At 42.5% G+C, this 22,910-nt stretch overlaps 4 protein-coding genes across 4 annotated transcripts in view; 2 read left to right on the top strand and 2 right to left on the bottom strand.

Moving 5' to 3' along the window:
- The window catches only part of LOC142340343 (uncharacterized), a 30,729-nt gene extending 17,103 nt beyond the window's left edge, over positions 1-13,626 (top strand). Inside the window, exon 3 of the mRNA XM_075390918.1 lies at positions 13,417-13,626. Within this exon, the coding sequence (XP_075247033.1) occupies positions 13,417-13,626 (210 nt within the window). The remainder of the gene's footprint in view (positions 1-13,416) is intronic.
- The window catches only part of LOC142339313 (activin receptor type-1-like), a 361,804-nt gene that overhangs the window by 153,384 nt on the left and 185,510 nt on the right, over positions 1-22,910 (bottom strand). The gene's annotated exons all lie outside the window — the stretch shown is intronic.
- LOC142340342 (uncharacterized) lies at positions 14,832-19,459 on the bottom strand. The gene is made up of 2 exons (XM_075390917.1): positions 19,315-19,459; positions 14,832-19,033 (listed from the first exon to the last, which is right to left on the bottom strand). Exons 1-2 carry the CDS (start codon positions 19,457-19,459, stop codon positions 14,832-14,834), a joined length of 4,347 nt encoding a protein of 1,448 aa, XP_075247032.1.
- The window catches only part of LOC142340341 (uncharacterized), a 27,910-nt gene continuing 27,083 nt past the window's right edge, over positions 22,084-22,910 (top strand). Inside the window, exon 1 of the mRNA XM_075390916.1 lies at positions 22,084-22,168. Coding sequence (XP_075247031.1) covers positions 22,084-22,168 — 85 coding nt within the window. The remainder of the gene's footprint in view (positions 22,169-22,910) is intronic.

The raw sequence follows: 22,910 nt of genomic DNA, 5'->3' as shown, positions 1-22,910 counted from the left end.
GCACAGTCATTAGACACCGAGTCATGTCTAGCTGCAGTGACAAGATTCATCGCAAGACGTGGCTACACAAGTACCATCAGCAGTGACAACGGAATGAACTTCGTTGGAGCAGCCAATGAGTTGAAACCATTTATGAACGAGTGGGACAAAGCTAAAATTGAGAGTGACCTAGCACAGAAAAAGATTGTTTGGAAATTCAATCCTCCTGGAGCCCCACACTTTGATGGAATCTGGGAAAGACTGGCTCAAAGTTTCAAGAAGGTCATGATTGCAATCTTGGACAACCGAAGCCTCACCGACGAGGTACTCAGCACAACAATGTGTCTTGCGGAACAAACACTCAGCGCAAGACCCCTGACAGCAGTAAGTGACGACTCCGAAGATTTGACAGCACTCACAACAAATCATTTCTTGCTAGGACAAGAGAGCGCGAGTGCACCATTCATGTTATCCAGTGAACGCTAAAATGACCTGAGAAAATCATTCAAAACGGCTCAAGCATATGCAGACATGATCTGGAAAAGATGGACTCGCGAGTACCTTCCACAATGGAACCAGAGATCGAAGTGCTCAAAAGAACATGTGCAAAAAATGAAAGAAGGCTATTAGGTGACTCTAATTTGTTTGGCTATCAGATGACTCTGTTAAAAGCTGTGAATACAAATTGGGACAAATTATTGAGATCTTCACTGGTAACGACGGTGTTGTAAGATCAACGAGAGTCAAAATGGCACATGGAGAGCTGAACCGATCAGTCGTGAAGTTAGCGCCAGTATTCTAAGATGGCGTTTCCGAGATCAAAAATAGGGCCAGCAATGTTGGCGCCACTTCAAATCAGCTATAAAAGCCATCAGACAGCAAGAAATAACGTTTGAAACTGAAAAAACTTAGAATTCGTCAAAACTCAAAAAATGGTCAAAACTGAAAATTTTGGGACCGAAAATCTGAACACCCCCGATTTTTTGGACGGCAAAACCCGAGCAACATGAAGATATGGCAAACGGTTAGGGTTAGCTCTAAGCTAATCGTGGTCCCAACGAACGCTATTGCATCAGACCCACAAGTGTGGCTATTAGCACTTACATTGTGCAAAATTGGCATTTTTCGGTATTTTGTCATTTATTGTTAAATTTCTTAAGTTATTTATTTAATGATACTTTAGGTGACCCTTAAAGGTCAAATACCGTACATTCAAGGCATTTACAGCCACGTAATAACAATCCGTGCTTATGTCAGCAAAAGCAATTATTGCAGTAATTTGACATGTACTATGTAAACACTGACCTACCAGTAGTGATGATGTTATAAATGATAATTATTTGGTTGTTTACTTTAACCCAATTGCATGATTAGTGATACCGAACTGTTTTTAGAACCGTTAGAAACTGTTATACAGAGCAGTTGGCTCTCAGACAGACTAAAATTTGATTCTTCAACAACTTTATTATTTTTGCTAAGTTCTGCTAGATTTTAAGATTTTGCGAGTTTTAAGTTTGTTGAGCTTACTTAACAAGAAGTTAGCAAAATTACTAACACTGATTGAAGCCTTAGATACTTCAACACGAGCATGAACATATATTATCACAAAAGATTTTCTTAACTTCAATCAACAAAAAAAAGTTACAGTCTATTTGTACGTCCGAGCGACTAATTATTTCTGTGAGATTGTTAGACAATCGAACCCTGTGAAGATCCAGGCCGGCGGAAACCTCAGAGGAGAACCAGGCGGAGAACCAGACTGTGATATATCGGTTCCGCTGAGATTCTTGAGAACCTGCAACAATTGTCACGGAACTTGTAACACCAATCTCACAAACTCTAACAAAGTCAAAGAATTCATATACAATTTTGGACAGCTTGCGGAAAATTTGTTAACGGTTTCCCACCGCATCAAGTGGACAAAAAGTAAGCCGGTGTCCCGCTTTTTCACCCCTATTCATTTAACCCCCTGTCATTTAACCCCGATTTATTCACCCCTGTATTAATTAACCCCTCTATTTTTTTACCCCTCTATCAATTCAACCAGATTTTATACTTAAAATTTCTAAAAAAAAAGGATTATTAAATTAGCAATATAATCATTTGGCCCTGCCTCGCGGGTCATAACAATGCCTCAGCGGCCCGTGGGACTTGATATGAATATATCACAACCGAACGTGGGATTAAATTATCCACTTAATTATGACAAAACATGCCTTTAATGTCGACTGCTAATTGGCGGGATGAAATGATAGAGGGGCGAAATGATAGAGGGGTTAAATGATAGAGGGCTTAAATGATAGAGGGATGAAGAAATTGGGGTTAAATGAATAGGGGTGAAATGTAGTAGAACCAAGTAGGCCGAAGTAAAAGTAAGCCGACATAAATGCTAGCCGAATTTTATGTGATAGTTATGCCAGAATATATCCGAAATAACCCATTGCTAACCATTACACTAAACACTGCGCTTAATATTAAAGTGCATAATGTAATCGAATGCACCAAAAAAAACAAAAATACGTCTGTAAGATTGCATATCGCGTGCTCAAACACGTTCTCGGGAGCAAGTACTTCTGCTGAGTCTCGCGCTCTTCTGGTATTCTCCCCGGTTCTGGTGCTTTTCCAAGGAGGCCACTTCACTTCAGCTGTTGATTACTGGACTAGGAAGACGAGACGAGTTGAATCTAGAAGATTGAAATGAAGTCTTCCGTAGAGGATACCTGGAGAGAGGGCCAAGTACGTTGTTGAAAATCCAAAAAGTCCAAAAACTGATTTTGAATTTTTCAGAGTCCTCCTTTTATCCTACTTTTCCAAATGCCTTAAGTTTAGCCAATAAGAAGCATTGACGTCAAAACTTTGCTTCTTTTCGTTTGATAACACTTACCGCATGGAGCATGAGCTTGGAATTACCGGCCCTCTACCGGCCCAGCATCCTTTCCTATTCTGTTCATGCATACAAATTTCAATCAGAACCACATAACTATATCTCAAGTAAATTACTTTTTAATAAATTGCACACATGTGTTTCTACTAAATGAGGGGTATGAAATTGCTATTTCAAAAAAAAGGGTAATATAATTTGTTTTGCGGTGTAATCAACAACCTTAGCCTCCGTTGCTTGCTAACTTTTGTGAATAAATTCAAACTACATTTCCTATTCAATATTTGCTTATAAATTTTGTTCGGTTTTCTCAATTTTGACGATTTGGTGGATCTTGGATCAACTGCGAATGGAGACAATCAACGGAGCAAGAAATCAGCAAGGTCATTGGGTCAGTAGTAAAATAAAAATAAAACTTAAAAAACAAATGTAGACTGTATATAATTGTACTTTGTTCATATATGTTGGTGAATTAATCTTCTTTTAACTTATTGCCTTAGTCAAACCTAATAGCGCTTGACTCAGGCATAATTCATATTTCAGTATTTGAGGCCATATAACATTTATTTTAGTCCTAAATTGCGTCTATTTTGCAGTCCTACATACCCCTCATCTAGTCTTGCTATTCTCCAGGATAGCAGTAATCAAGCAAATTTAAATTAAGCAGCTGCAAAATTTTAGATCTTTGGGTAGAAGTCTAGCTTCCCTGCAGGCAGTTCAACTACAGGCTCTTACTTCTCATTTCTTTTGCTGAATGTGACTCTTTCTACTGATGGTGACTCTTGTTTAAATTTATTTGCAAGAAACCGCCGAAGTCTTTCCAGCAGCTTCCACTGACCACAAGCAACTCCCAGACCAGGTGCCAACAGAATAGCGAGGAATATAAAACTGTTCAAGGGAACTATCCCGTGTTGCATAAGCCTGTCGCTGTAGTCCTGACGTTGCATTTTTTGATGCTGTATGAAGGGTTCGGCCAATATAAGAAGTTTTTTGGAATCAATAATTTCGTCTGGTAGATGGTTTAGCGTCATTGTGACGGCTTTGAAAATCTCCGATTTCATATGATCTTTTTCGGTAGCTGGTGCCAATATGAACTGTTTTTCCACGTGATCAAACATTTCCTGTAGCATCCCAGGTAGCTGAATGTTTGTTATCTTTCCAGTGTCAACACTGCACACCTCGGGCTCCGAGGTGTGCAGATGAAGGATAAGACCACCACTAGGGAGTTCTAGATGTCCATTGCAGGGTGGTTGCACCAAACAAACTCTACAGCCAGGTATTTGGCCTGATCGTGTGTCCATTATTACGTTAAGAAGATGATAATTGTTGTGTTCCGAGTGAAGAAGAAACATAGGCTGCCTCAGGTTTTGGGCTGATTGGTTTGCCGGCAACAGGATTCTTTTCTGTGGACACAGTTTCATCCCGTCAGTCTTTTGGTCAAGAAACTGGTTGCTAAGACACGAGCTCTTCGCTGATCGTGTTAGAGCAAACGGACTTTTGCAGAACCTAAGACGGTCAGTGCTATGGCATTTGACTAATTCAGATCTATCCAATTCCCCAAAGAATTCCTGCCGTGGAGAGGCGACAAAGTGTTGCGAAAACTGTTGCCATGTTTCCGCTGTTCAGTGGTTGTGGAGTTGCCACAGTACGATAGACTTTGTGTTTTTCGTAGGTGTGATGAAATGAAATTCAATATGGAGTTCTTTGGATGATATTTCGGCGCTTTTTATTGGTTAGAATTCGTAATATGCAGACATCTTGCTCTTGCTGATTGCGGGGAACCATCCAGTTTGTTCCATTTTTGACACAATGTCCCTAATTTGTGGTGGCGGTAGCAAGCTGGCTGGTAATAGTCCTTTGGTTAGAGAAATTAGGGCATCGCTTAGCACATATCCCAGGTTGGTAACAATGGCACGTGCAACAAGAACTTGCCTTTGTAGTTCGCACATAATTCTTAGCAGATTCTCGATCTGCAAGTTGACTTTCAGCCCATCTCGACACGTTTCGGTTATTTTGCATCCCCAACAACTCATGCGTTCCCATTCTTTCCGCATCTTATTGATTTGGGTGAGAAGCAAGTCTAAGTTTCTGCCGGTATTGTTCCTGATGGTCTTAACACGACTGCGCGTAGCGAGCTCCTCAGCACTCAGAATTTTGATTGCACCTCCCATTTGAGTGTTTAGCCAGTCCACGATCCACTTGTTTCTCTGGTTTTTTCATGCAGTTTCTCTATGTGCCTTGCTTCTTTTGATTTGCATAAACCGAATATAGAGAAGAGTTTACAGCCTACTGCCTCCAGCTTCGGACCCAGGATGAGTGCCACTCCTGCCGCCAATAGCACGTTGGCTTGTCTCTTTTTCCTTGTTTCCTCATGTACCACATTGGACTGGTTGCTAAACAATGACATTCGGTCCTTGAATAGCAGATAATTCTGTTGAAGACGTTGATTTTCGTTTTCCTGTTCAAAAACTGCACTGGCAGTCAAGTTTCCGTAACTCTCCGTAATAACCGTGGAAGAGCAAACGTGTCCTTTGTAATTTCCGTCCCATTGTTGGGTCAAATGCTGCGCGAGGTTGTGTCATGCGAGTTGTAGTTGGTTAACGTCAATGCGTGGGAGTTCTGGAATGGGTACAAACACTCTCATTGTCTTGAAAGAAGAGGCCACACGCACCGTCCTATCTAGGATGAACACCACTTCTGCTTCTAACCAAACGTCCTAAATGAAGTCATCAGGTTTGAAGAGAATCAGCCAGTATATGAGTAGATTTCGAAGCATTTTAGAACTCACAAAGTTTTATCTAGCAGGATAAGAGGTAAGGCCAAGACAAAGTAACCCAGAAAATTGATTTTGAAAAAAAGGTCGACTGTTTATGATATGCAAGTTGAAAGCTAACCAATAGGATTGGTAGTGTTTGTGATTGGTTGATTACTTTGACTTATCTCAATGTTTAACACTACTTCATGCAGTTAAAATGTTTTCCTCTATAGATTGAATACACTATTTAAAATCTTTATCATATTCGGATTCGTAATTTTTGCATAGATATTATAATTGTATGCATCACTTAAAAGTTTTAAAGTCCCATTCTGTCTACTGGTTGTCGTGTTCTACTCGGATATCGACGTTGTTCATCATCGTCAATGTTGTTCTGTTCGTCTGCAACGATCGCCGGTTGCTCTTCAGTTGCATCGATTGTTGGTTCCTGCTGGGGCTCAAAATCGAAAGCTGCTGGTCCTTCATCACCATTGATTTCTGGCATCGGGGCCACAATTTGAGTTGGTTCAGCAAAAAAATCTTGTATGTCACCACCAATGTTATCGTTGTCGCACATGTCGTATACAGGCTGCCTAACTTGCCTGGGGATCCTCAAATTACGCTGTAGCAATGCATCATCTTCATCGTTGCTACTTGGCTAGTTGTCCGGATCATAACGTTGATTTGATTGTCTTTCTGCAATTCGTGTGGATCGACGCACAGGCTGATTCTCATTTTCTGATTGTGCTTTGAAGAGTTTCAGTCTGTTATAGTGCAGAATCTGATTTTTCTTTTTGTTCTTATTGGAACAAATTTCGTAATTGACTTCATTAATTTTCCGTAAAACGGTATATGAGCCAGTCCCTGTTAGGTAGAACTTCTTTAATTTTGCCAATTGAGGCGAAAAGAGCCCCACTTTGTGGTCTTTCTGATACGGTTTTTCGTGCGTTATCCTCCTGTCTTTTTTTACTGCGCCCAGGGTCTCACGAGCACACATGTGGGCTTCCAGAAGCTTCTCGTCCAAAAGTTGAGTGACTCGTGTACTGTAAGTTCTGTCTCTGGTGGCTTGTGGAACAATAAATCAATTGCGTAGACGGCTTCGTCTCCAAACACTAAAGAGAAGGGGGTTTCTCCTGTCGACTTGTGCATAGTTGTGTTGTGAACAAACTCTACGTATGGGAGGATTGACTCCCATTGTTTTGAATTTTCTGAGCAGCATATCCTGATCACATCTGCCAAAACTCTATTTTGGCGCTCTACTTCCCCATTTTCCTTGGTGGTGATACGGAGATATCCGGGATCTTTCTAATTTCAGAAGGGTGCACACTTCAGTCATGAGCTTGCAGCAGAAATTGGTTCCTTGGTCTGTATGCAAAGTATCGGGGGCTCAAAACCGCAAAACCCATTTCTCAACGAATGCCTTTGCGACATCTGCAGCTGTTAATGCTGAGAGAGGGACAGTGATTACGTATTTCTTAAAAAAATCAGTTGTGACCAAGATGTATTTGTTTCCCGTATCTCGGTTACGCGTTACTGGTCCCAGGATGTTGGCAGCCACTTTCGCGAGCCGTACTCCCACTGTGACTGGTTGCAACTCCGCTTTCAAATTTCTGCCAGCTATTGATCGCGCTGCACATGGTTTGCAACTTTTGATCCATTTATCAATGTCTCTTCTCATCATGAGCCACCAGAACCGTTGTCGAGTTCTACCGAGTTTATTGTGTAATGCAAAGTGCCCTCTTGTTACCTAGGAGGCGTGCAGTTGTTCTAGTACGCTGCCATTTGCAACTTTTGGTATAGCGATAAGTTCTTGATAGCCGTCTTTGCCAGGGGTATAACACATTCGACACTTTGGTATGAGTATACCATCCTTCATCATGAATTGCTCCCAATTATTCCATAACCCGAGGACTTCAGGTCCCAGCTTCTGAGCCTGTTCCCTCGTCATTGGATTTACTCCAAAAATACAGCAGTTGTACTGTCTGTCATTCAGTGGTACCGTAGCTTTTTGCAGAATCGTGGCAAAAGCTTGTTCTTCCCTCTGTTTAGCCCTGACTTCATCACTGCTAGCCTTGAGTTACACTGAGGCCACGTTTTCTTCTGACTGCTCCCTTATTGACACAAAAAAACATCTGGTTCTCGCAATTTTGCTATTGCCGTCTCCAAGTTCATTGGTTCCGGACTAGATCCAGTTGCTTCCCCTTCCTCGCCCTCCTGCCACTCAGGTTCCCTTGTTGTTTGCCGAGAAAGAGCGTCTGCATTGCCATGTTTCTCATCAGGCCGGTGAAATACTTGGAAGGCAAACTCTTGCAACACCTCAATCTTTCTGTATAACATTCCGTCAGCATTTTGAAGAAAGAGCCATTGTAAAATTGTGTGGTCTGTCCGAAGTATAAAGTGGATACCCAGCAAAAAGGAGCGGAACCACTTTACTGCGTGATCAACTGCCAATGCCTCCTTCTTCGTTGTAATGTAGTTTACTTCTGTTCGCGTCAGCACGTGACTGGCGAAATCAAGTGGATTCTCAGTATTGCTGTCTAGGTTCGACAGAACAGCGGCAATGCTGTTGTTACTAGCGTCAGTGTCCAAAACAAGAGGTCGGTCGTAATTTGGATGGCTCAAATTTGGTGCTCCGATGAGCCTATTCTTGAGGTCTGAAAGGAACGCTGAGAATTCTCCTTCCAATAGAATCCCTGGTGCTTTTTAGTAAGCTCATGTAGGGGCTTCGCTATACCCCCAAATTCTTTAACAAATCGTCTGTTAGTAGCTACAAAAGCCAACGAATGATCGTATCTCCGTTGTATTAGTGGGTTCAGGCCACTTCGATAGGGCGTGCAGTTTCTCCTCATCTGGTCATTTTCTATCCGCCCCAATGTGATATCCAAGGTAGGACACTGTTGTTTGAATCAGCTTGCATTTCGAAGGCTTCATCCGGCTGACGCTAGTCTCTCCATGACAATTTTGAGGTGTTGGAGGTTGTCTTCAAGATTCGGACTGTAGACGAGGACATCATCAACAAAGATGGTCACAAAATCATAAGCTCTTCGTTGAACAATAGATTCATGAGGCGCTGGAAAGTTGCAGGCGCAATGCACAGTCCGAAGGGTAGCCGATTGTACTCATAGTGGCCTCCGTCTGGCGTTGAGAAGGCCGTTTTTGGTCTAGAACTATCGGTGAGTGGTACCTGCCAGTAGCTCACTGCTAGATCCAAGGAGCTGTAAAATTGGGTCCGTTCCAAGCAGTCCAAGATCTGATCAATTAAAAGCAATGGAAATGCGTCTTTTTTGGTGATCTCGTTGAGTTTGCGGAAATCTACACAGAAACTTGAAGTGCCATCCTTCTTTCCCACCAAGACCACTGGAGCACTCCAATCGCTTTTGGCGGTTGGATGATGTCCAAATCGAGCATCTGTTGCACTTGATCTTAATCTCTGCCTGCTCAGCCGGGGTGGTCTTGTAAACCGGTAGCTTGATTGGCGTGTTGTCGTTGGTGTCAATATTGTGCTCAACTAGGTTGGTCAAGCCCAATTCATTGTCATCCTTTGCAAAATTGGCTCTAAAATTGTAGACAATCTGCTCCACTACGTCCTTCTGTTGGTTGTTGGTCCCCTTTGCGTTTTCAAGGAGTGCCTCCGTGATTCAGTGTACGTCCGCGTTGAACTGAGCATCTTGTCTGATTGTTGAGAGCACTGCAGTGGCTCCTCTTTTGAATCTTCACTCAAAACTTCTGCAGGTGATTGGTCAGGGATGATCCAAAATCTAACTTCAGAAACGCCAAAATTTCTGATGATGAAATCGTGTAAGATCTCCATGTTCAATCCAAAGAGCTTCAGGTCCTTCTCATCAATTCTGAGCTGCCTTGTGTGGTATCGTTCAGCTTTTGTTCAAAGGTTCGCAAGCACGTGCCAAAGATCTGTGTACAGTACCTTCTCTCCCAGGGGATAATGTAATAACATATCTTGGGCCCATTGTCCCCATGAAAAACTGCCTTTGGTCGTTTTCCGAATGATTTGAAACGGAGTCCAAGTGCGTTGTCAGTTTCGAAAAAAAATGTTTTCTGTTTCGGGCGAATTGGTCATCAGTTTCACCATTGACATCCTGCGGTGTTGTCCAGAAAGATAAAAACGGTTCTTGTACGCTAACCAATATGGGGTGGGACTCTCAAATTTGTAAAATTGCTCGAAGAGCCACTTAGTGTATTCTAGCTCCTCTCGTTTCTTTGGCCATGCAGTTTTCCTAATTTTGGCGATTAGGGCACCCGATTCGATGTTAACACTTGTGTCTGCATGGTTTTCCATGGATATTTTGCCATGGCCCTCGCCATCACACGAGTAAATTGCAGCAATTGCCAGTAATGACTTCTATGGCCAATTGATTTCCGAGACCAAAAAATTTCCTTGAGACATGTTTACTCCGCTCTCCGAGATCTCAATCTCCACAACTAGTCTCCCGTAGGGTGCTATTTCTGTTGATTTCAGGCATCTGGCTGTCATGAAACCTCATTCGAAGCCACTCATCTCACTTGGCCCGTGGTCAATAGTGTTGACAATAACTTCGGTCTTGAATACACAGTGGAATGCCACAGCACTCGATTCAGTAGTACCGGTGAACAATCGACCCGTTTGGAAGTCGAACGAACATTGATTGGGCTTGAGGAAATCTGTGCCAAGGATGATGTCCACTGGCAGCATCGGGGCTACCCGAAAGTCTGCAACGTACACAAATTTGCCGCCCATGGAAACTGGCAAGCTCTTTTTACCAAGTAGTTGGATCTGCTGGCCCGCCGCATGGTACACTGTCCCGTCATACTTCTGTAGTGGCACGGGGTACTGTTCTGCTATCTCCTTGGACATGAGGTTTACCCCACTGCCGGTGTCCACTACAGCTCTTCTTTCAGCTCCACCAATATAGGCTTTCACTAGTATCGATGGGCCGCTGCTTTCCCCCACTGACTTTGCCTTCGAGGATCCGGGTCGTTTTAGGACAAAAACGGGTGACACATTGCTGGCCGGAGCAGTCTTGTGTGGATTATGTTCTCTCCCTGGCCGATCCTCGTTTAAATGTTCCTTCTTATTTGGACAGTTTCTTGAATTTTGCCGTTTCTCATAGCGCGCATAGCACTCAATGTCTTGCTTCGCCTTTTCGTTCCTTTCTGGACGCTGAGGTTTCATTGCCTGGAAACCATTCTTCATGATCTGCATCTTAGGGGACTGCACAGGCGATGATTGAATCAAATCGAGAGCAGAACTGTTTCCCAAGTCTGTGCCCTCAACGTCCACATATCGTACACCAACACCACGGCGGAGGTATCTCTGAGCCTCAGCCTTGGTCACTGCGTCTAGGTTAAGTGCTCTCTTGTATGCTGCATTAAGCGTTCCGGGCTCCTCCCGCAGCAGGTGCCCGCTCACGTCTGGGACCCCCAATCCTTCTATGATGGTCTCCTTCGCAGCCAAGTCTCTTGCATCTGCCGCTAGGGCTGCATTGGCCGATTCACTTTTTTTCTGCACTCGTCTGTAGAAGTCCACAATCTTCTCAGACTCCCTTTGTTGCAGACTCTTGAATTAAGCACTGGCCGGCCTCAAACATGGGTGGTCTCCGATCCAGTTCCTCGACTCATTGAGTTCAATCTGGAGTGTTGATGCTGGTTGTCCTGCTTCCTGTTGCAGCAACTGAGCCGGGAGTATGTAGTACTCGTCAATTGCATGACGAGTCAAGCGTGTTGGCAGAATTCCTTTTGACTGAGCGTCATTCCACTCGTTCGCTTGACAGAGAGCATGGCACTCTCTTCCAACGGTCGAAAGAGTTGAAGAACTTCGACGGGAACTTGCTGGGTACTTGGGCTTGGGAGCCTACTGCCGCTGGAGCCACTGCAGCGCCGCCACCTCCCCCAACTCCAGCTCCTGGTTGTGCCATATGAAGCTGGAAATCGTCTCTTTCTTCCTCACAGTAGCCTCTCTGGGACCACCACTGTAAGATGGCCTATCGCGTGCTCAAACACGTTCTCGGGAGCAAGTACTTCTGCTGAGCTTCGCGCTCTTCTAGTCTTCTCCCTGTTCCTCTGCTTCTCCTCTGCAAGGGGGCAACCTCACTTCTGCTGTTGGCTACAGGACTAGGAAAAAGAGAATGGTTTAGCTAGAAGATTGTATTGAAGTCTTCTGGAGAGGGTAGCTAGAGAGAAGGCCAAGTCCGTTGTTGAAGCTTCAAAAAGTCCGAAAACTGATTTTGAATTTTTCAGAGTCCTCCTTTTTTCCTACTTTTCCATTTGCCTTAAGTTTAGCCAATAAAAAGCATTGACGTCAAAACTCTGCTTCTTTTCGTTTGATAACACTTACCGCATGGAGCATGAGCTTGGAATTACCGGCCCTCTACCGGCCCAGCCTCCTTTCCTATTTTGTTCATGCATACAAATTTCAATCAGAACCACATACCTATATCTCAAGTAAATTACTTTTTAATAAATTGCACATACGTGTTTCTACTAAATGAAGGGTATGAAATGGCTACTTCAAAAAAAGGGTAATATAATTTGTTTTACGGTGTAATCAACAACCTGAGCCTCCGTTGCTTGCTAACTTTTGTGAATAAATTCAAATTACATTTCCTATTCAATATTTGCTTATAAATTTTGTTCGGTTTTCTCAATTTTGACGATTTGGTGAATCTTGGATCAACTGCGAATGGTGACAATCAACGGAGCAAGAAATCAGCAAGGTCATTGGGTCAGTATTAAAATAAAAACAAAACCTTAAAGACAGTTGTAGACTGTGTATAAATATACTTTATGCATATATGTTGGTGAAATAATCTTCTTTTCTTCTTTTGACTTATTCCCTTAGTCAAGCGAATAGCGCTTGACTCAGGCATATTTCCTATTTTAGTATTTGAGGCTATACAGCAATTATTTTGGTCCTAAATTGCGTCTATTTTGGTCCTAAGTTGCTCCGAAGCGCGTCCAGCAGCCCACCTGGGGCAACTTAGAATACGGGTATCCCAAAATTTTTCGGCTTACTTGAGTGCATTTTCAAAATTCCGTTTGCTTACCTATTGGCTTGCTTGACCGCCACTTAAGCAGCAATTCTTTTTGCCGAGCATCAGTACAGCGACAGAACTTTGTTTGCACTATAATCCGGCTGCAAAAAATTATGCGAGCTACAGTCGAGATGACTATAAAGTCCCGTTTAAATTGTTTTGAATCATTTGATTCGAACAAGCCCACGTCATATCAGTTTTTGGTCGAACATGGGTTTTTCTGCTAGGTCTTTTTTGGTCGAACACGGCCTGGTATAGGGTTTTTAGAAGTGTATGTAGTTTTCAGTTCAAAATTAGTTGTCTCTGTTTCTATTTTTGATAACTATGCAATTTTTATTAGCCAGGGATACCATTTGATATTAACACTCATCATAAAAGTGCAACAAGAGTTTTACAAGAGAAAAGAGCAGCCGTTTTTGTATTAGTCTGTCTATTGCTTTCCGAATACGTATCGAGATAATGGATTGAAGCAAAGCCCAGTCGGTCACAGAGTGAGACCAGAAATAACGAGTGTCAAAAGCAGTAGTACCTATAATGTGCTTAACAAAGTAGATGATTTTTAGTCTCCGATATCATTTGTGATTCAGTATTATTAGTAGTAATGCACATCTAAATTTTTGAACTGTAGTTTTGGGCAATTTTGTTTGTCCTGTCATATAAACAGATTCAAAAATCACAAGCATTGCAAAATTAGTCCGACAATTTGATTAATTCTACTTCATATCCGAATTGATTTAAATCAATAGATTAATAATGGCAAAATACGCTTTCAGTCACTTCCTCGCTCGGTGGTCAATGTGAATTTTGACGACGATTTGACAGTGCAACTGATGGGCGAGGACACTAGGCCATTCGTGAACTTGGCAGCCAACACGTTCAGAAGGGAGATCTCAAACCAGACTGACTTTGATGCCATTGATTCCCTCATCAACCAACATCATCAGGACTTCAATTCAAACTTCGGTTATGTTGCTACATGGTAAGGCCCCTTTTCTTTTCCATTTCTATTCCGTGATCTGTTGCATCATTCGTTTCAACTTTCTAAGGTATAGAAAAAATGGAAAATAGTTTCAAAAGAGGGATCCTTCGTTTGCATTGTGAGAACCGAAACAAAAAATTGGCAATGTTTTCATGATTCACATATACTTTAACAATTCTTAAAATGGAAAAACAATTTCAAAAACTTTAATGGTATCAACCGAAATTGAGGTACTTGGTCAAAATGTATATACAGGCCACTTTTGCGTATCAAAATACCCAGTCAAGCCGGAATCGCCTATGATTCAGACTTCGACAGGCCCGAAGTTTCGGCACACACACAGGTGCCTGCTCAAAAGTATTATTAAAAGACCCACCCAGACCCATATCGGATATGATCCAGGCATAAGCTCGTTCACGTTATGCAAAGCCTTCGGAAGACCAAAACTGTATGATTTGAGTCAAACTGTGTCAAATGTGTTTGAAAATAACTAGCAGGCTCCGTAAAACTATTACAGGGATGCTTGTTTGATGAATAAAAAACTAACATAGGACGAAATTTTAGTTTAGTGTAAAAATGAGTCAAAATTTTCTGTTTACTTAACTTGAAAGTTAAGTAAACACAAAATTCTGAAAAAAAGGCAGAGCGAGAGCGAGTGAGCGAACGAGGTAGAGAGAGAGAGAGAGAGAGAGAGAGAGAGAGAGAGAGAGAGAGAGAGAGAGAGAGAGAGAGAGAGAGAGAGACGATATTTGAACACAAAAGGAATAAGAGAGGACAGTGTTGCGGTGCAACATTAATTGAATCACTTGCTTAGAAATGCTTTATTATAACGCTTTATGCTTAAGAATCTCAAGCTCGAAAAGACCAAGTGAATGTGATAATATCGTTTGAAATTATGAATATTTGGTTTCAGCACGTGGTTAAATATCATTGTTTTCCTCATCTTGCTCGGATTGCATTGAAGGTCATTGTATCAAAGGCTATTGTAAATCGTAACATACCGGCCTCCTTGAACTGGTTCAACTTTATTAATATATCATTGAAACTGGCTTTCTGGCTAAGTGGTCAATTGCTGTAAATAGTTTTTCTCGGCAACCCATTGCAAGTTTGTTGATACTTTCTTTAATTCAATCAGTTCTTGTTTGTCAGTTTTGTACAGTTGTAATTTACATTTCCTTGATGTCATTTCTCGTCTGCATCCTCTGTTGTTCATTCTTCATCTGTGTCATTTTCTTTGTCAGATCTTAATGACGGCATGACAATATCCTCTTTCATTAACAAGACAAGCTTGTTGACTGGTCGTATAAATAGTCCAGATGATGTCTTCAGTTCAACATCTCGAACTATTTTATCATTTCCATCAAAGACCTTTGTTATTCGTCCCATTGGCCACAGAGTGGGTGGTGTGTTCTCTTCCTTGATTATTACTACATCATTGATGTCAATATTTGGTTGTCCCGTTTGCCATTTTTTCCGTTGTTGTAAATTTGACAAATATTCTGTTGACCACTTCTTCCAAAAATCTCGGATAAGATTGTCCATCCTCTTCTTCTGTCGTGTCAATGAAATTGTTTCTTTTCCTGTTGTTTTTGGTTCAGGCAATGCTGTGATTGGTCGTCCTATCAAAAAGAGTCCTGGTGTAAGTGCTAAGGCATCATTGGGATCATTTGAAACGGACGTAACAGGCCTTGAATTTAAGATTGCTTCAATTTGTGTCAACAGTGTTGTGAAGTCTTCAAAAAACAATTTTGTTCTTCCAATGCTGCGGTACATGTGGCGTTTCAAAGATTTGACAGCGGCCTCCCATAGTCCTCCAAAATTTGGTGTTCTCGGCGGTATAGTAAGCCAAGTAATATTGTTCTCCTTGCCGAACGTTGATATCAAATCTTCAAACTCGTGCGTAGCTAAGGCTTGTCGAAACTCCAACTCTCCCTTGGTCCCAATGAAAGTTGTTGAGTTGTCGCTGTATATTTCATCAGGAATACCTCGACGAGACACAAATCTTTTAATGGCTGCAAGACAGTCGTCCTTGGTCAGAGACATAACTGGCTCTATGTGAACTCCCTGCGTACTGAAGCAAATGAAAATTGCAACGTATGTTTTCAAAAGCGTTCGAGTTCCATTTTTCGTGTAGAACGGTCCACAATAGTCGAGTCCGCAGTGACTGAACGCAAAGGACGGCACTACTCGCTCTCGAGGTAGATCTCCCATCTGAGGCTGTAACAATTTGGCATCAAAAGGATACATGGCTTGCATCTGTATAAGACACCTTTCACTACAGAAAGCCCTCCAGGTATCCAAATATTTCGTCGAAGCGTGTATAACGTCAATTGAGGTCCTCCGTGAAGATTTTTCTCGAATAAGCATTTCAGTGATTGGCGATTTTCTTGGAATAAGAACTGGAAATTTTCGGTCTATTGTGTAGGGTGAATTGGCTAGGCGCCCTCCAACTCGAATCACCTTATTTTCTTCATCAAAAAATGGTGAAAGGCTGTTGAGACTGCTGCTTCTATGAAATTTTCGTCTTCTGTGTCTCCCTTTAGTGGCTGCTGCATAGGCGTTGACGAAACATTTTATTTCTCTGGTGTCATCTTTGTTGAATTGATGTACTGTTTCGCTAGAATTGTCTGTATTCCCGGTAGACATGATGTACAGTTGATCCCCAGGGCCCCCGGCCCAACCTATACCATGTCTGACATCCTCCCTTGAGACCCCGACAGCTTCTACGCTGTCAAGACATCCTGGGCCCCCGGCCCTCCCTATACCTAAGGAATTGGTAATAGAAACTGAGCTGGCATTTTCACCTGCGTCCCCGGCGCTGACAAGACTACCTGGGCCCCCGGCCCCACCTATACCTAAGGAATTGGTAGTAGAAACATTATCATCTGCGCCCCCGGCGCTGAAAAGATTACCAGGGCCCCCGGCCCTACCTGTACCTAAGGAATTAGTAGAAACTGAGCTCGCATTTTCACCTGCGCCCCCGGCGCTGACAAGACTATCTGGGCCCCCGGCCCTACCTATACCTAGTGAACTAGTAGAAAAAGAGCTCGAACTTTCATCTGTGCTCCCAGCGCTGACAAGACTAAGACTAACTGGGCCCCCGGCCCTACCTATAACCTCAGGAGTACCGGCTGAACTTGAGCTCCAATTTTCGTCCGCGCCCTTGGCGCTGACAAGACATCCCGGGCCTCCGGTCCCACCTAAGTGTTGAGGACCATTGGTAACTAAAGAGATCCCCGTGCCCTTGCCAATCCTGGTATTGATGTAAGCACCTGGGCCCCCGGCCCTACCTGTACCACCAACCCCCTCTGGTCCAGTGGATTTGATACGTTTCTGAACGTATTGTTTTGTCGCATCTCTGCTGCTGTTGTTTGCATCTTCAGTGGGCTGATTCATGATGATCTTGTATTCATGAAGAAAGTTTCGCTGTATGAAGCTGTACAGTTGAAGTCGTCCTTCGTATAAATCTTTCCCTTGTAAAGAGACTGAATTATAAGTCCAGATCATTGGTTGAGACGTAGACTCATTACTATCAGTCCTTTCGTTTGGCGTTGAAGAGCATGCTTTTATGCTGTTCGACATTTTTGTTGTCCGTTGTTTCGCTTTTGAAGATTGAATTCTTCTCCTGATACTGCTGATGAATTTTTGGACATAGGTAAATATCCTTGTAACTTTATGTATTGACGAATGCCGATTTATCATCAAAACAATTGCGTTATCTTCTTTTGATGAAATCATTGTCACGTTTTCAGATTGCACCTTTACTACTTTTTTGGTCTCTTCTCCTGTAGGTGACAAAATGTCAAGTGAAGGCCAGGCGTTTTCAGGTTGCCGCAACCACAATGGTCCATCCCACCAAAGCTTATGGTTCATCAAATCAGCTGCTGCTAATCCTCTGGAAGCACAATCCGCTGGATTATCTTCTGTTGGAACATATTTCCAACTACTGGCTGGAAGAATTTCTTGTATTTTCGCTACTCGGTTGGCGACAAATGTTTTCCATTTCCTCGGATAATCTTGTAGCCAGGCAATTGTAACTGTAGAATCTGACCACGCAAAAATATTCGGAGTTGGAAACCGTTCATCGCTAATAGCATTTGTCACTGCCTCAACAAGCTTAGCTCCTAGCAGAGCAGCACAAAGTTCCAACCTTGGCACACAAACTGATTTGATTGGTGCAACTCTTGTCTTTGCTGTAAGCATTTTTGTTTCAATGAAATTGTCTGTCTCCTGTCTGATGAAAACGACAGCAGCATAAGCTGTAGTAGAAGCGTCGCAAAAGACGTGCAACTGCAAATCTGATTTCGTGGCTGGCTTGAGAACCTTCCGTTGAAGACTAATTTTTTCAAGATCCTTCAGTTGTGCTCGAAGTCGCAGGTACTGCTGTAGAATTGGGTCCGATAAAGGTTGATCCCAGCTAAGTTTGTCCATCCACAACAGTTGAACAAAGGATTTATGTTGAATAGTCGTTGGTGATAGCCATCCCAGTGGGTCAAATAAACGTGAAACTTCTGAGAGGATTTGCCGTTTTGTAAATGGAGTTCCCTTGTCAAGTTTTACTGTGAAACCAAATTGATCAGGATTTGGATTCCACCTTATCCCAAGCGTCTTAATGGCATAGTCTTCGCTTTCAATTATCTTCTCGTCTTCCGTTTCTCTGAAAGTGGCAGCTAGTCTTGATACAAGTTTTGAGTCGCTAGATACCCATTTCCGTATATCAAAACCTGCTGAAGCAAGAAGCGTAATAATGGCGTCCTGAAGCTTCTCTGCGGCTTCTGAATCTTCGCATCCTGTAAGTAGGTCATCCACATACATATCAGTTGTTAGTGACAAACGAAGTTTAGTGTTTGTTGTTTCTTCGGCAAGAACTTGTAGTGGTCGAATTGAATGAAAAGACGAAGACGCAATGCCGTATGTTACCCGAGTCATACGATAAGTTTCAATCGCCTCTGAATTTGGATCTTTCCACAATAATCGGTGATAATCTTTGTCTTCCTTGTCCAATTCCACTTGCCTATACATTTTTGCAATATCAGCAGAAAGTGCTACTTGGTGTAGTCGAAATCGAACAAGAATGCTGAAAAGGTCTTTCTGAATTTTTGGTCCGACCATGAGTCTGTCGTTGAGAGATACTCCTGTTGTTGTTTTTGCGGATCCGTCAAAAACGACCCTCAGCTTGGTGGTATTGCTTGACTCCTTGAACACACAATGATGACAAAGATAGTAGCAGTTTTCGACAGGCTTGACAAGTTCTGATGTTGGAACTTTCTCCATGTGTCCGAGATGAAAAAACTCTCCAATGAATTCTGCGTATCTCTTATAAAGGTCGGGTTGTCTTTCCAATCTGAATAGAAGAGTGCGGAGTCGTTTTTGGCTTGTTGAAGTGAATCTCCCAATGCTTTTGTCTCTTTCTTGAAGGGAAGTTTCACTATGAAGCGACCTTCAGGGCTTCTTCTAGTTGTTTCCTTGAAGTGATCATCGCAGCGTTTTTCTTCGGCTGTCCAAAGCTGCGCTGCTGGAACTTCTTCTATTTCCCAAAAACGCTGCAAATTTTCTGGCTCTGAAGAAACAAAGAAAGTCTGCAGATCGTTTGTATAGGTTTTGTCTGTCTGTTCCCTTCCAATAACGACCCAACCGAACATTGATAGCCTATATGTTATTCCACGGTTAGGCTCTTTTAGTCGATTGTTACCAATCATTATATCTTCATAATGAGATGCTCCGATCAAGAGGTCAATTGATGACGTCTTGTTGAAGTCTGGGTCAGCAAGCTCCAACTCCTTTACTGTTTCCCATTGGCTGGTGTCAATGAACCCTGATGGCAGATTTTCAGTCATTTTTGTCAAAACTGACGCACTAATATTGACAGTGGACGATCTGTTCCTTGTTGAGATAAGAAGGTCCACGCGACCTTTGTTGTCTTGAACCGTCCCACCTAGTCAAAAAACTTTTGTGTTGCTGCTTTTCTTCTTCAATTGTAACCTTTGTACTGCTGATTCAGTTATAAGGTTGTTCTGTGAAGCTGAGTCTAGAAGTGCCCTAAGTAGAATTGTCTCGCCGTGAACATTAACGGCAACAATTGCGGTTTGAAGAAAGACTTCTTCTGAAGTTCGTTGAGTCATAGCTCCTGTGAACTTGTTTTCATCCTTAGCTTTTGCAATTGCTGTTGTTGTTATAGCGTTGTTCTTCTGTTTGTCATTTGCTTGAGTGCTGGTTGTTCCGCTAGTTGTTTGCTGATTGGTGTTTTTGTTGTGAATGTTTTCACGATGAAGAAGAGTATGATGCTTTCTACCACATTGCTTGCATTTCGATCCATCACAATCTTCTGATCTGTGTCCCGGTCGCAGACAATTGAAACAGAGTTTTCTAACCTTTATCAGTTCTGCACGTTCCCTCACTGAAAGTTTCTTGAACTTTCCGCATTTGAAAATTTTGTGCGTTTCTTCACAACATTCGCATTGTTGCTCGGAAGTCGCCAAATGTGTGTGCAAATGTCGTTGGTTCCCGTTCATTTGAGTTTTTGTCGCTCCTACTCCATTTGGCGCTGTTGCCTCGAGTGCTTGTGCGCGTTCTTCTAAGAAAAGTCTGAGCTCTGCATACCTTTGAGGTTCCTTGCCTTTTGAAGACAGCTCCCATTGTTTTCTTGTCTCTGTAGGCAGCTTCTCACTGATCAAGTAAACAAAAAAGATGTCTTGACTATTGACTGGTTCTCCCAAATTCTGCAAGGCAAGTCGATGTTCGTCCATTGCTTCAATTAAATTTCTTAAGTCTCTGGCATTATCGGTTGTCAGTGATCGATACGAAACAATTGAATGCAGGTGTGTGCGAATGATGATCCTCTTGTTCTCGTATCTGTTTATCAGAGTATTCATAGCAATGTCGAAATTGTGATCGGTAACTGGTATCGAGGCAAGCAGTTTGGCGGCATCACCTTTTACAGATGCTTTCAGATACTGCAACTTCTGACTTCCTTGAAGAGAACTGTTGTCGATGACTGCTCCTTTGAACAAATCAAAGAACGAAGTCCATTCCATATAATTACCCGAAAAAACTGGCAGATTGAGTTTTGGTAACTTGATGTTGGCTCAGCTCCTCATAGCATCGGAGAGCGTTGAAGTAGATGGTGTTGAAGTATCTGCTGCTGTTGAAGGTCCCTCAAAACGTTTCGTGAAGCGTTTGATTGCATCAATGTTCTGTGTCAACTTGTCATCAACTTCCTCGGACTCCAGAATATCATTGTCCAGTGCTTCCGCCTCCGTCAAGTTCTGTTGAGGTTCTTGGTTCAAAGTTACCAGAAAATTCTGCTTTCGGGTGAGAAGTGTCACTACCTGATTTAGTCTGTTGATGTCTGCTTCTGAAATGGTGTCTAGATCTTTTGACATGATATTTTCAGCCTCATTGTTAAACCTTGTAGCAACGCTGCGGTGTGATCCCCGCGACTGTTTCTGCATCTCAAGATTGGACATTTTGACTTGCTGTTGCCTTTGAGGGCGTTTTTTTTCGTGTCTTTGATGCTGGCCTTTATTCGTATTAGTTTCGTTTGTCTTTTTGTGGATTTTGCTGTGCTGAAAGCTAAAAACACACTAAAATAACGCAAAAGATGGGAAATCGGGTTTCACTTAATCCCCCCTTCAAAAAATGCGGCCAATTTTTGCGCGCGAACTTAGTGCTATTACTTCGGGGGAGCAAACCTAAACTAAAAATTTCGAGTTCTCCGCGAGAACTGAGAAAGAGATTGTTTTCCCCGAAGTTTCACAAAAAAGTTTTTGTAACCCTTGAAATATAGTTCTCCCAATAGATAACTTTACCGGGTCTCAGAATTAGGTTAATCAACCTTGTTATACAAGTTAATCAACTTGTATAACATGAGGGGGGATGTGTTATCTAGTGGGTGGTCCGCTTTTAACTTCCCCTTTAAGTTTCCCCTTTTAGATTTTTTGCTAAATTTTTTGAGAGAGTTAATGCTTTTGGTGCCTAATGCTTTGACTATTTTATCCTTAACCTATTTGTGGGCGGACCAAATGTTGCGGTGCAACATTAATTGAATCACTTGCTTAGAAATGCTTTATTATAACGCTTTATGCTTAAGAATCTCAAGCTCGAAAAGACCAAGTGAATGTGATAATATCGTTTGAAATTATGAATATTTGGTTTCAGCACGTGGTTAAATATCATTGTTTTCCTCATCTTGCTCGGATTGCATTGAAGGTCATTGTATCAAAGGCTATTGTAAATCGTAACAGACAGAGAGCCATAAAAACTATTAAAACTCTCTAGAAAAAAGAGATTAATTAATCATAAAAAAGACAAAAAATGCAGATGATAGCGAGTTTCTAGAAAAAAATGGGAGAGAAATAAAAAAAGAAAAAAGAAGGAGAGGGGGGAGAGAAAAAGAGAGAAAGAGAGAGAGAGAGAGGGAGAGAGAGAGAGAGAGAGAGAGAGATAGAGAGAGAGAGTTAGCATGGAGAAACCGTATACGCTGGGCCAACAGAAGCAGCGGAGGAAACGACGTTGCGACAGAGTTTCCCCGAAACAGGACCCCGCCAGTTTCAAGAAGGACCGGAAAAACAAATGTGCAGCTTAGGAAGACAAATCTGGAGCAAGTTAGCCGTATGCCCTGGAACCCAGGTAGTTTGGATCCCGTCGCACTGTGGAGTACAAGGCAATGAAGAGGCCGACCGAGTAGCAAATGACGCCACAACACTGGAACCAGAAAAGAGGCCAACCACTCTTCAGACGGCGACGACCGCTACCAAGTTGGACGCAAGGAGGGAAACTCAAAAGTTCTAGGGACGTGCAGCCAGAATCTTCAAAGCGAGGAAGCTTGACAGGAGAAGAGACCAGACCATATGGAATCAACTCATGTCAGGCCACAGCCTGCTAGATAGTGCAACCCTCAGAAGATTTGGGGCGATAGAATCGGACCGCTGCCCTGACTGCGACGAACCCCACACTGCTGAACACGTCATGAAGGGCTGTCAACGAGGGGCGAGCCTACGGCATTGGATGATGTGAAACGAGGAGCCAAAAGACCACTTCATCAATAACCCAAGGAACCTTATCAAGTTGTTGAAACACGCGGGGATATATCCATATTAGCCCGGGAGGGGCTACACGGATCTTGAAGAAGAAGAAGAAGAAGAAGAAGAAGAAAGAAGAAGAAGAAGAAGAAGAAGAGAGAGAGAGAGAGAGAGAGAGAGAGAGAGAGAGAGAGAGAGAGAGAGAGAGAGAGAGAGGATAAGTAAACGCAAAAAGAGAGCAAAAACAGATGATAGCGAGTTTCTTGAA

Source organism: Convolutriloba macropyga, chromosome 5, assembly GCF_964194025.1.
Source record: "Convolutriloba macropyga chromosome 5, txConMacr16.3, whole genome shotgun sequence".
Classification (NCBI taxonomy): Eukaryota; Metazoa; Xenacoelomorpha; order Acoela; family Convolutidae; genus Convolutriloba; species Convolutriloba macropyga.
Note: the sequence above shows the minus strand (reverse complement) of the source record. Positions and strands in the feature narration are given on the sequence as shown.